Source organism: Schistocerca piceifrons, chromosome 2 (genome assembly GCF_021461385.2).
Source record: "Schistocerca piceifrons isolate TAMUIC-IGC-003096 chromosome 2, iqSchPice1.1, whole genome shotgun sequence".
NCBI lineage: Eukaryota > Metazoa > Arthropoda > Insecta > Orthoptera > Acrididae > Schistocerca > Schistocerca piceifrons.
This window is the reverse complement of record NC_060139.1, coordinates 485,086,241-485,099,559: the sequence shown is the minus strand read 5'-3', so window position 1 is coordinate 485,099,559 and position 13,319 is coordinate 485,086,241. Positions and strand designations below refer to the sequence as shown.

The 13,319-nt window shown below is 38.9% G+C and overlaps 1 protein-coding gene across 6 annotated transcripts in view; it reads right to left on the bottom strand.

Annotated features, from left to right (window-relative positions):
• LOC124777949 (cleavage and polyadenylation specificity factor subunit 1) overlaps positions 1-13,319 on the bottom strand; it is a 299,452-nt gene that overhangs the window by 191,765 nt on the left and 94,368 nt on the right. For all 6 annotated transcript variants that reach the window (XM_047253499.1, XM_047253500.1, XM_047253504.1 and 3 more), the window contains 2 exons: positions 9,192-9,332; positions 647-754 (listed from right to left, as the gene is read on the bottom strand). In XM_047253499.1, the coding sequence (XP_047109455.1) occupies positions 647-754; positions 9,192-9,332 (249 nt within the window). The remainder of the gene's footprint in view (positions 1-646; positions 755-9,191; positions 9,333-13,319) is intronic.

Here is a 13,319-nt window from a genome sequence, read left to right as displayed (position 1 = left end):
ATCACAAATTTAGCACTGGAGGGCAGCGTGGAGGGTAAAAATCGTAGAGGGAGACCAAGAGATCAATACACTAAGCAGATTCGGAAGGATGTAGGTTGCAGTAGGTACTGGGAGATGAAGAAGCTTGCACAGGATAGAGTCGGATGGAGAGCTGCATCAAACCAGTCTCAGGACTGAAGACCACAACAACAAACAACAACAGACCCTTCAAAATTTCGTGCAATGTTTAATGTAATTTGAAGTGAAGATATCAGACTGTAAGGTGTGCAAAAATGAAACTGTTTCACTTAATAGCTTTTTACAATTGGATGATACGTATTTCCTAGTGGACGGAATGCCCTCTCTCAACACAGGCGGCAGCATTTGGTGAGCATTAGAGCCGTGAAAAAGCCTTACTCAGCATGGAATGCATGTCTGTACCAGCGAAACGGTTAAAAGAGATCAGTAGATGAACATAATAAACTAAGAAATGAGCAAGAAACAAGGAATTAATTAAAAAAGAAGAAATGACAACTAACCAATGAATTTAATACTTCAAACATTACCATTTCAAAAAGCTCAAAAGACTTTAAATGTTCACTAAATATTTTGTTTTTTGAACAAGGTAACTCTCTCTATTATAATCTTTGGATTTATTATAAAATACCTGTATAATGAATCTATTATAACCAAGATTTCCAGCATAAACAGTTGGTCCTTGTGTACTGAAACCAGAGTTGTCTACTTCATTAATTTCCACACCAGTCTGCAAAATCTGTAAGAAATAATAACTTAAAATCATCATAATTCAGTCTGCCAACCTTTCACAGAAGAACAGATCAAAACTAACGATACAAATGTTCTGACACAATATTAATACAAGGCAACTATTTACACTGTGACACAAACCATATTACAAAAGTACGCTAAGCTAAAACAACTATTACAGTTCCTCCCAATACACAAAATCTGGTCTAGAGAGAGAGAGAGAGAGAGAGAGAGAGAGAGAGAGAAGAAGAAGAAGAAGAAGAAGAAGAAATAGTTTGGCTGAAGCAGAAGTTTTAAAGAACTCTGCTTAGTCTTGTTGTCATATATACGTGTAATGCCTCTAAAAGCTGGTTTGCATTACACATTCTGAGGCAAAACTGCTGAGCATGTTTACTAAACTGCATATTTTTTTTTTTTTTTTTGTGCATGGTACAAGCCCATTCACTTACCATACTGTAAAACTTGTATAATAAAACAACTAAAAATCTCATAGCTAGTGCCCACATTACAACTGGTTTTCATCTGTTTCAGAAGTGCTTTGAGTCATGGCACTGATACATACCACACACAAGCAGAAAGTGCATTCATAAACTACTTTATCACAACTAAATTGCTTATCCATTGCCAGAGATGTAGGATCTTAGCAATATAATTTGTAGACGAAGATTTTAGTTTAATGTGCACTTACATGCAAGATTAACATAGACCAAGAACATGCTTTGGGTGATCCAGGATTAGGAAGGGACTACATCGGGATGGTTGACATGAATTTGAACCCAGGCTCTCGCAAATACAGGGTATCCCATTTACCTTGGCCACCCTAAATAGCTCTTTGTCCAGATGCAAATTACAAAATGTTTCAAGCAAATGTTCTTTAGCTGTCAGGGGGACATGAATCAGCATGGTTGTCTTCATTGTAGCTTTGTTTTTTACAAAGATATGAACAGAGGTATGACTTTTTTAAATGGCACCCTGTATTTTTTATTCGGTAATTCATTTCCTCCCCTAAAGGCCTATTCAAAAATGCACCACAGTGTACCACTCACTGGGATACAACATTGTTAATTACATAACACAACATTGACGTTGATGCTCTCAGTGCTTAGTGCAGGTACTCGGGGTAATGGACCACATCCACGTGCTGATGCTGACAGAGGACAAATGTAAACATAAGTAGAACGCACATCCGTCATTCTGTCAACCATCATCAGTTGAAGAGTGGTGTGAGTAGAATGTATACCAACGAAGAGAAGATAGAAATTCTATTCACCTATGGGGAATGTAAGTTAGCAGAACAGTAATTGCAATACTGTTTTCTTATGTACGGGTACATTTTAGTACAGTAGTTTAGTCCTTTTAAATACTGTTGTGTAAAGTAGACATATAGTAAAGGCTTCCCTTCATACAAACTGCATCAACATAATGTTTCTTTTATTGTTGTTGTTGTTGTTGTTGTTGAAAATAGGCAAAATGCAGGCAGCGGAACTGTACAGAGAGCTATATCCCGACAAGAACCCACCTTCCTGATGGATGTTTTCTCGTCTTGTTGCGACACTTCAGGAAATGGGAAGTTTCAACCCACGACAACGCAATCGTCAAAGCACTCACATAGATGAAGCTGCCAAAGTTACTGTTCTTGCTTCCGTTGCTATGAATCCGTATGTGAGCACACGACAGCTTCAACATGGGACTGGCATTCCTAAAACCAGTGTACATCATATTCTCACACATCATCGGTTCCATCCTTACCATGTACACCTACATCAAGAATGCATGGGAATGATTTCCAGAATCGTGTGCAGTTCTGTCAGTGGGCACAGCAGCAAATCCTCGACAAACCCAAACTTCTTCTCCAATGTTCTATTTACCGATGAATGTTCCTTCTCAAACAAAGGACAGGTAAATACAAGGAACATACATTATTGGTCCAGCGACAACCCACGGTGGCTTAGACAGGTGGAACATCAGCGTCAATGGAGAGTTAACGTCTGGTGTGGGATGTTGGCCCTTATTTCATCAATGGTAGTCTAAATGGCACAGCATATGCCAAATTCCTCAGAAGAATTCTTCCTCCTCTTCTGGATGAAGTGCTACTAAGGATCAGAATGCTTATGTGCTATCAACATGATGGATGTCCAGCACATAATGCCTTGCGTGCACATCGTGTTCTGAACCAAAGGTATTCTGTCAGATGGATTGGTCAAGGAGGAACAGTTACTTGGCCTACTAGGTCTCCTGATTTAAATTCTCTAGAGTTAACGTCTGGTGTGGGATGTTGGCCCTTATTTCATCAATGGTAGTCTAAATGGCACAGCATATGCCAACTTCCTCAGAAGAATTCTTCCTCCTCTTCTGGATGAAGTGCTACTAAGGATCAGAATGCTTATGTGGTATCAACATGATGGATGTCCAGCACATAATGCCTTGCGTGCACATCGTGTTCTGAACCAAAGGTATTCTGTCAGATGGATTGGTCAAGGAGGAACAGTTACTTGGCCTACTAGGTCTCCTGATTTAAATTCTCTAGACTTTTTTCTTTGTGGCTGAATTAAAGACGTTGTCTATCGCGATATTCCAACAACTACAGAGGACATGCCAGAATGTATCGTACTTGCTTGTAATTCTCTTCAGCAGGCAACATTGGAAGCAGTAAATAATTCTTTCATTCAATGAGTGCGCCAGTGTATCCGTGTCCAGGGTCACCACTTTGAGCACATTTGAATGTTCTGCTCCTGGGCAATGGTACAGGAGAGTCAAAGTCAATTTTGTGTCATGTTTTTACTTGATTTTCATTTGTTTTCTGACAACCCCAGCATGTGGACAAGTTTGTGATCCCGGGCTCAAAGTCAATGTTGTGTTATGTAATTAATAATGTTGTGTTTCAGTGAATGGTACACTGTGATACATTTTTGAATAGGTCTTTAGGAGAGGAAGTGAATTACTGAATAAAAAATACAGGGTGCCACTTGAAAAAAGTCATAGTACTGTTCATGTTTTTGTAAAAAACAAAGCTACAATGAAGGCAATCATGCTGACTGATGCCCCTCTGATGGCTAAAGAACGTTTGCTTGAAACATTTTGTAATTTGCATCTGGACAAACTTATCTAGGGTGGTCAAGATAAATGGGACACCCTGTATAAGATTACTGTGGTGGAGGGGTAGCGGCTTTGGCTACTAATAAAAAGGTACTGGTTTGGGTTTCAATCCTAATCACAGCTTAGATTATGAATAAAAATCATCATCAATGGTGCCAAAGACTTCCAGTAAAAGAGTCCTCTCAGTTCTGTCAATGGTCTCCAGGAAACTGGAACCCTTGTGGTAGGAAATTGCACCTGAAGTTGGAAGAATCAGTGATGATTAATACACAAAAGGCAACAAAAACCACTGAATTAAAGATGCATAATGTTTACCGAACATGTCGAACATGTCCATTCGGATCTCCAGGAGTGGACTGCCAAGAGAGATGTGACCACAAGAAAAATACTGAATAACCAATGAAAGGGTAACATTCTAAAAGTCTTGGTGATGTATGTTACAAGCCTGAATGTAGCAGTGAAGCTATAAAACCTGAAAAGGGAAATGCAAAGCTCAATTTAAGTGTAGTGTAGGAACCAGTGATCTGGAATGGAAAAAGTGACATTGATTTCTGGTCAGATGAATAAAAGGTAATATCGACAGAAGCACAATGTGGTATAATGCAAGTAGAAGCCACTATAAATGAGAAAGTAGGGCAAAAAATGAATTACTATGAAGAGGTGAGTGATAACATTATTGTTATCAGAACTGACAACAACTAATGTCAACAAATATAGTTCACGTGTACATGCCAACATCACAAGCAGAAGATGGAGAGAGAGAGAGAGAGAGAGAGAGAGAGAGAGAGAGAGAGAGAGAGAGAGAGTAAACTAGAGCACTTAATGGTAATTCAGTAACGAAAAACGGATCACAATCTACCAATCAAGGCGACTGGGGCACTATATTAGGGGAAGTGGTAGAAGACAGAGTTACAAGATATTACAAGCTTGCCAGTAGAGGAGAAATATTGCTCAAATTCTGCAATAAATTTCAGCTGTTAATAGAAAATACACTGTTCAGGAATCAAAATAGAGGGAGGTATGCTCGGAAAAGGTCTGGATTACATCACAGTGAGACAGAAATCAGGTATTGGATTGTAAGGTGTACCCAGGAACAGATACAAGCCACACACCAAAATTTAGTAACAATGAAGAGTAGGTAGGCGTTTAAGAGAGTCATCAGGAAGAATTAATGTGTAAAGGTGATGAATACAGAATGATTCACGAATGAAAATGGCTGGTAGAAGTTCTCTGGGGCTGTAAGTAATGTGATGATAAATGTCAAAATGTAGGCCAGTCACAAAAGATGGACAGTCAAATATCAGTATAAGGAAGGTACCTGAACGATGTATTCAGAAGAAATACTCCAAATGATCAAGGATAGAAAGAAATGACAGGAATACAGTAATATAAATTATTTATGAATGAAATCAGTAGGAAGTGCATGAAAGCTAAAGAACAACAATTGCATGAAAAATGTGAAGAAATTGAAAATGAAATTATCAGGACAGACTTAGCCTGTAGAAAAGTAAAGACAACCTTCAGTGAAATTAAAAATAAAGGCAATTTAGAGAGCAAAAGGAATTCCACTGTTAAAAAAGAGGTGACAGCAGATGCATGGAAAACGTACACTGAATGTCTCTATCAGGGGAATGAATTATCTACTGATATGGTAAAAGAAGAAATGAGCATCAATTTGGATAGCACTGAAGTGCCTGTGTTAAGAGTCCGAGTTTGACAAAGCTTAGGAAGCCTTAACTAGGCACAGTGCAAGAATTATTGTACAATCAGCTCAAACAGTTATTAAGTTTTTTTTGACACTATCACATTGTTTATGAAACAGTCATAACTAGTTTCTACCTATGATGTCTAACTTCAGATGCTATGCGCGGCATGTCTACATTTACATCTACATAGATACTCCATAAGCCACTGTACGGTGCATGTTGGAGGGTACCCTGCACCACTACTAGTCATTTCCTTTCCTGTTACACTCGCAAATAGAGCGAGAGAAAAATGACTGTCTATATGCCTCCACATGAGCTGTAATTTCTCAAATCTTACCTTTGTGGTCCTTATGCGCAATGTATGTCAGCAGCAGTAGAAATGTTCAGCAGTCTGCTTCAACTGCCAGTTCTCTAAATTTTCTCAATAGTGTTTTTTGAAAAGAACATTGCCTTCCCTCCAGGAGTTCCCATTTGAGTTCACAAAGCAGCTCTGTAACTCTTACATGTTATTCAAACCTACTGGTAACAAGTCTAGCAGCCCACCTTTGAATTTCTTCGATATTTTCATTCAATCTCAAGAATAGGTTGCACCAGTGTCCTAATTTGGTCTCCTTTACAGGTGAATCACTCTTCCCTAAAATTTTCCCAATAAACTGAAGTCAACAATTCACCTTCCCTACTACATTTCAAACATGTTTGTTGCATTTCATATCGCTTTGCAATGTTATGCCCAGATATTTAAACATCTTGAATGTGTCAAGAAGGATACTTTTATTACTGTAACCAAACATTACAGGTTTGTTTTTTCTACTCATCTGCATTAACTTAAATTTTAAGCTAGCTGCCATTCATGGCACCAACTAGAAATTTTGTCTAAAGGCCCCCATAAATGATCAAACATTTTGTCAAACATAGCTATGTTTGCCAAATATCTGACAGTGTACGGCACTGTTTGACGCGTTTGTCAAGAATAGATAGTGTTTGACGTGTTTGCGAGAAATTTTGATTGATGGAAAGTTTGACAAGATGGCAGACGTTGCTTGTGTCGATGTTTCACCTCGTATGTTTCGTGAAAAATGGTTTTACTACGATTTATCTTATTGTATCATGAGTTTCCACAACTATGGAAACTACGATCAAGTATAAAAACGGATAGCACTGACTATTACCAAAATGGCAGAGGTATCACATCCTTCCCAGATTTATATTATGCAGCAAGAGGTTACGAACAAATTAATATTTTACTATTAATGCATGCATGTGGAAGTGAAATGAAATAAAAGAAATCATAGTTCTCTGGTTCTTCTGCAAACAATGTGGGCTATATGTTCCCACGTTGTCGTGTTTTAATGAACTGTAATTTAGAGGACCAAGTAGAAGAGAATAAATTTTCACTTATTTGTGTCTCCTTCTTCAGTGTGAGGGTAAAGTAACACTAAACAAGTTATTAAGTGCCATTGTACAGCACAAAGTTTATCTAATTGTCAAGTTCTGGGTGTAACATTTCCAATAACAGGGTCCCAGTTGTGTATTTCTCTCTCATTTTAAACCATTCCCTGGAACAGTGTCTGGTTTCTTCTTCTTTAAACATACAGCCAGAGTCAACATTAGATATGCTTTTCTGCATTTGTGGCTGTTCCCATTACAGTTCAAGAATACATCATGCACGAAAAGCATCTGCTTCAAAAGTAAGGTTAAACTGACAAGCTTTCTTTTTTACATGTACGGGCTTGTTTGTTATATCTGTGGCTAGATAAGAGTGAACTTGACAGACAAGTTTGCTCTTTTATAAGGACCTTAACAAGTTTTCAAAAGTTTCACTGCACATTCGAAGAAAGTTGATGTAATCATCGGGTTCTGGGATTAACATTTCCTTTAGCAGATTTTCATGCATAAACCCCTAATATTAAGCCATTGCATCAACCAGCATCTTGTTTTCTTCTTCTTCTTCTTCTTCTTCTTCTTCTTCTTCTTCAAACACAGTGACATAGTCAATGCCAGGACTGCTTTGTCTGCATCTGTGGCCATTCTCACTACTGTCGAAATCCTGACAGACACGAACAGTGTCAGCTACAGAGTGAAGTTAAACTGAAAAACATTTTTTGAATGTGTACATGCCTGCTTGGCAAACCCGTGGCTAGATAACAGCAATTTTGTCAAACGTTTGGTCATTTATGGGGGCCTTAAGTCATCTTGTATCTTCCTACAGTCACTCAAACTTCAACATTTTACCATACATCACAGCATCATCAGCAAACAAGTGCAGATTGTTGCCCACCCTGTCCACCTAATCATTTATGTATACAGAGAACAAAAGCGGTCCTATTACACTGCCCTCGCACACTCCTGACGATACCCTTGCTTCTTATGAACGTTCACTGTTGAGGACAGCATATTGGTTTCTATTACTTAAGAAGTCTTCGAGCCATTCAAATATCTGTGAACTTATTCCATATCCCCATACCTTTGTTACCAGCCTGCACCATGTCAAGTGCTTTCTGAAAATCTAGATGTATGGAATCTGCCAGTTGCCTTTCATCCATAGTTCACAGTTATCATGTGAGAAAAGGGCAAGCTGAGTTTTGCATGAGCAATGTTTTCTAAAACCATGATGATTCATGGACATAAGCTTTTCAGTCTCACAAACGTTTATTACATTTGAACTGAGAATATGTTCAAGGATTCTGCAATGCTGTAAGTACTCTTTGTGAAATCGAATTGGGATTCCATCTGGATCTGGTGATTTATTTGCTTTCATATACTTCAGTTGTTTCTCCTTGCCAGGAATGCTTATTACCATGTCGTCCATACAGGAGTCTGTTCAATGGTCAAATGATGGTATGTTTGAATGATTCTCAAGTGTGAACAATTTCCTGAACATGAAATTTAAAACTTCAGCTTTCATGTTGCTGTCTTCAACTGCTACACCAGGCTGGTCAACATGAGCCTGAATGGAAGCCCTAGAACAAGTGTTCATGCTTGTCACATGAACACTTTGTTCACCACATGCTGCCCATGGCATCTGGTTACGACTGTGTCATAAAGATTGTTTCCAAAAATAAGCATTATAAGCAGCCCATAGCTGTGTCCTCAAACTGAATTAATCTCATTTTATCATGTATTAAAATTCTAAATGATTTATTTGTCAATTCATTGTACTATGTTTCACCATACAATCAGCATGATAGATTAGTCAGTCATAGCTTACTATTTTCGTTAAAAAAAAAACACAAAGATATACAAATCATGCAATTGTGGACGTTATTGTGACATCATAAAAGGCAACAACTTACTCTGGCTTTGCATCACATTATAATACCTCAATATTAAACTAGTTACGTTTTTGAATTTACATGTGAATTAAGAAAATGGAATACAGAAGTTCATTCTTCTTTTCAACCAGACTTTTCATTTAGGAAAAACAAATCTGAAATCCCTCCCAAATAAATCTTCACTCTGCAGCAGAGAGTGTGCCAATTTCCTGGCAGATTAAAACTGTGTTCCGGACTGGGAATCAAATCTTGGATCTTTGTCTTTCCCACTAGAAAATTTGACGTTTGAAATGTGTCAGAATCAACTATCTGTCCATTGTGAGGCACAAAGCATTCTTCATTTATGCATAACTGAGATGACAAAGCTCACCATTGTGGAATCTTGCTGGCTCAAAATCATGAAAGCATGTGTGTGTTCATTTTCTCCTTTTAATGAATCATCTGCAACATCTTTATTTCCAATTACTGTCCACATGTCAATGCACCCAGGAAGCTCAAAAGTTGTAACAACCTGCAAAGAAGTTCAATGAAAATAAATTTCCAAAAGTAACAATTCTGCTACGAATAACTATGTTCCTATCAGAGTGTCATAACAGTAGTTTGCTGGGTTCAGGAAAAGCAGTATGCTGAACAAATAAAATACGCCATAATTTCACTTTATCCAACACATAATGGTTACATGAGATATCAGACTTCACATTTTTTATTGAAATTCAAGAAGACTGTCTGAACACTATAGCCACAAACATGACAATAATATACACTTTTAATCACCTTTTAAATTTTGTGTAATGTGTCACACATAACACATTTCAATACTTAATTCAAATCTGCAAATGTTACAGCTTACTTTTTTACAGATATTCAGATAACTAAAATGAGAGAAAGTTTCAGATGCTGAGAAACAACTTCTTCTTGCTAAAACTGTGCTTACAAAACAGAAGCAGCAAAAAACATAACAATACAATCCTACAGCAATAAAATGAAATGTTCGGAATAGTGTCACGCCGAAATCACAATCGAGGCCATATCCAAAGGCAAGATCATCAATGAAATGTGACACTTAGCACTGGAAGCACATTTATTACTGACATCAAAATATAGCCAGAAATAAGATATTTCAAGAACCTTCCAGAAACTATAAATACTAAACAACAAATAATTGCTCGGTTCTTGGGTTTGAACTGGAGACCACAGCATGGCAGACAATGATGCTAAACCTACACAACACTGCATACATGACCTGCTGTTTTTCTCAATGGAGTCTACATCGCACTGGATCTACATCTTGTCAGTGATCCTCTGTGTGGCAGCACTGGCATGTCCCTGTAGTCTGATTGTGCTATTACATCCTCTTCACTATGATGAGCACTAAAAGTAGCTCCTACCGTCAAAGCTTCATGATCTTTGAATGGGTTTCCTTGAACCTCCTGTCGTTGATCTGCGCCTCTTGACTGTAGTGTGGGTTCAAATGAAGAACAAGCATTATGTCCCTGTGCTTTTGTCTTCTTAATGAAAGGTCATAATCATTGACTACGTACATGATGTATGACAAGCAACAAAGGATATAATACAGCCCAAAGTAGCACTTTAGTAACTTTTCCTATTGTCCTACTTCCCACACTGGCGCAAAAATCCATATCAAATCTCCCAGGCTGTACCTCACTGGATAGTGCTTGACTTTGTAGTGCTCTTGGGTTTTTCCCTTTGTGTCCAGTGTCCTTATGCGAGTTAGCAGCTTTGCTTCTTTGGTCCTGATGATGAGATGTTTCACACAGTCGCCTGGTTGGAATGGGAACACTGTTCCCCATGTCAATTAAGTCTCACGACCATGAAGCATAAAGAACGGTGTGAAGCCTTTAGTGTCTTGCTTCACTACTGTTTGTGAATGTCATGATAGGCAGTACTGTATCACAATCTCTCTGTTTGATATGATGTACATCAGGAGAGTATCTTATTAAAGCATTCTGTGAGGCCATTTGTCTGTGAATGGTAGGCGGTTTTCATACTGTGGGTGATGTCACAATATGAAATTATCTCTAATACTAGTCTCAACTGAAAATCTGTTCAACAATCAGAGATGATCACACTGGTTGCTCTGTGCTTCACAACGTTGTGTTCTACAAGGAATCTTGTTTTCCGAAGCTTTGACAGACAGCAAGGCTATGGCGATAACTTAGCAGGTGACGTAATCAATGTAGACTATTATCCATCTGTTCCCATTTGTTGCCTTCAGGGATCTATTCAAGTTTTGACTCCAATTTGGTCAAATGACAGTGATGCAGGCAGAATTGGTACCTGATGCCCTGTGACACATGCTTCCTTCAATAGCATTCCTTACAGTGGCTGACATAGTGTCTTAACAAATTGGTAGAGACCTCACCAACAATACCTGCGTCTGCTTCTGTCTATGAGTCCCAGGAGAACAGAAGCTCGAGCACCATGGAAACATTTCACGCTCACTGGCTGCAAACAGCTGCACTTATGAGCAATCAATTCTGCCCAACCAGATCATAGTTCCTCTTATACAATACTCCATTTATCAACCGGAATTCTCCTTTGATTGGTTTCCTCCTTCAAGGCTATTATAATTTTGAGCAAAGCTGTATATTCCCTTTGTTAAATACCAATATCATTTAATTTAGTGATGACTGAGATTTTGTTCGCATTGTTGTGCTTCACCGAAGGATTCCTTGAAAGGCAGTGAGCATCCTTGGGTTTTCATTCATTTTTGTATACCACTGTTTTGTTATAAGCCCGAAGTCTCAGTGCTCTGATGTGTCAATGCCCATCTAACCAGCTGACCCAACAGATACTTCAGGCTAGTTAGCCAGTATAGAGAATAATGATCCACCAAAACAGTGAATTGTTCACCAAATAAATATGGCCAGAACCTGTTATGTCCAAAACAACTGCAAGGCAATCTTCCTTGTTTGTAGAGTAGTCTATCTCAGACTTGGAGAGTAATCTCGAACCACGAGCTATTGCCTTTTCAACATCTCCTTCAACTGTACTAGAACTGCCCCCATCCCAGAACGACTAGCATCAGCGTAAGTTCTGTCTTGGTATTCTCATCACAGAATGCTACAACTGAAGGAGATGTTAGCACCTTCTTAAAGACAAGGAAAGACAAAATGAGTTCAATCTTGGACAAGTCCATTATTAGTGCATGGTTCAATCTGCAGAAAGTGTTGGCTACTCCTCAGTCTGATGTGAGCCTTTACTACTACAAATGGAATTATTCCACATACAATTTTACAGTATACGACATGGGAAACAAGGAAGGGCATTGCTATGTTTGGCATGAGGTCATTGCCCACCGTGGCCCAAATGAAATAGCTAGCTGTCTTTACCATTTCTTGCAGATGAAAGCTTGCAAAGGTGGAAAAACATTCAACCTGTATTCTGATAGCTGTGGAGGCCAAAATAGGAACAGATTCCTATTTTGTATTTCGTCATTGCTTCTGTTAAGTTAGGAATTTCAATCACACATCGCTTTCTAGAATGGGGCCTCTCCCAGAATGAAGGTGACTCAATGCACACTCTGATCGAAAGAAGAAAGAAGAATCAATTAGTGTATGTTACGGATCAATGGGCCACTTTAATTAGAATGAGTAAGGTCACTGGAAAGCCATAGACAGTTAATTAAATGAGTCATGACTTAATTTACGACTTCAAGAAAGTAGTGCAGAAGCAACAGTGAAATGCTACAAACTCAAAAAACAGTCTAAAGCAGCTTCAGGGGATCTGAAGATACATACTTCGCAGGTGAGTTCAGCTTCACCATTAGTTTGAGGTTAAATGGGGGAGCTGATGGCAAACACTACAAGTCTGACAAAAAAATGCAAATTCTTAAGAAACCAAATGGATGTTACCAGTGTCCCCGGTAGTGGGCGCTGCGGACATGGGCGACAATGCTGCACATAGGGAAACTTGAACTATGTGTCCACTACAATGAGCAAGAAATTATTTAGGAAGGACCCAACAATACTGACATGTAGATGCCCCCACAAGTGCTGCGGCATCGGCCAGAGGGGAAAAGATGCCTGCGGGGCCGTCTATTGCTGAACACAGTGAGTGCAAGTAGCAATAAGCTGAGTAATGGCTCCATCTATGCTTGGCCAATTCACTTGCCAGCAGAACTAAGCTTTGTTGTGAGGGATCCCCCAATGACCGACATGCAGAAGCCACAGTACATTATGGTGTAAGCAAGCAGTAATCACAACCCAGGGAGCAGCGCCCTCTGCAGCTAACAGAAGAACCCCATCAAACAAAGAAAGACTGTGCAAAAGGGAGAAGTAATTACGCAAGGGATCTGAGGCATGGCACAGGGGTTTTTCTGGCCATCCAATCGGTAAAATATAGAGGACCCGACTAAGTACAGGATCTGTGTGTGATGACTGATGCTATTGTGGCACTAGTGATGGGAAAATCATTGACTGTGTTCTGGTTCTCAGTATCTAAACAGAAATGAAGAAATTCTTCCTGATAAAATGCC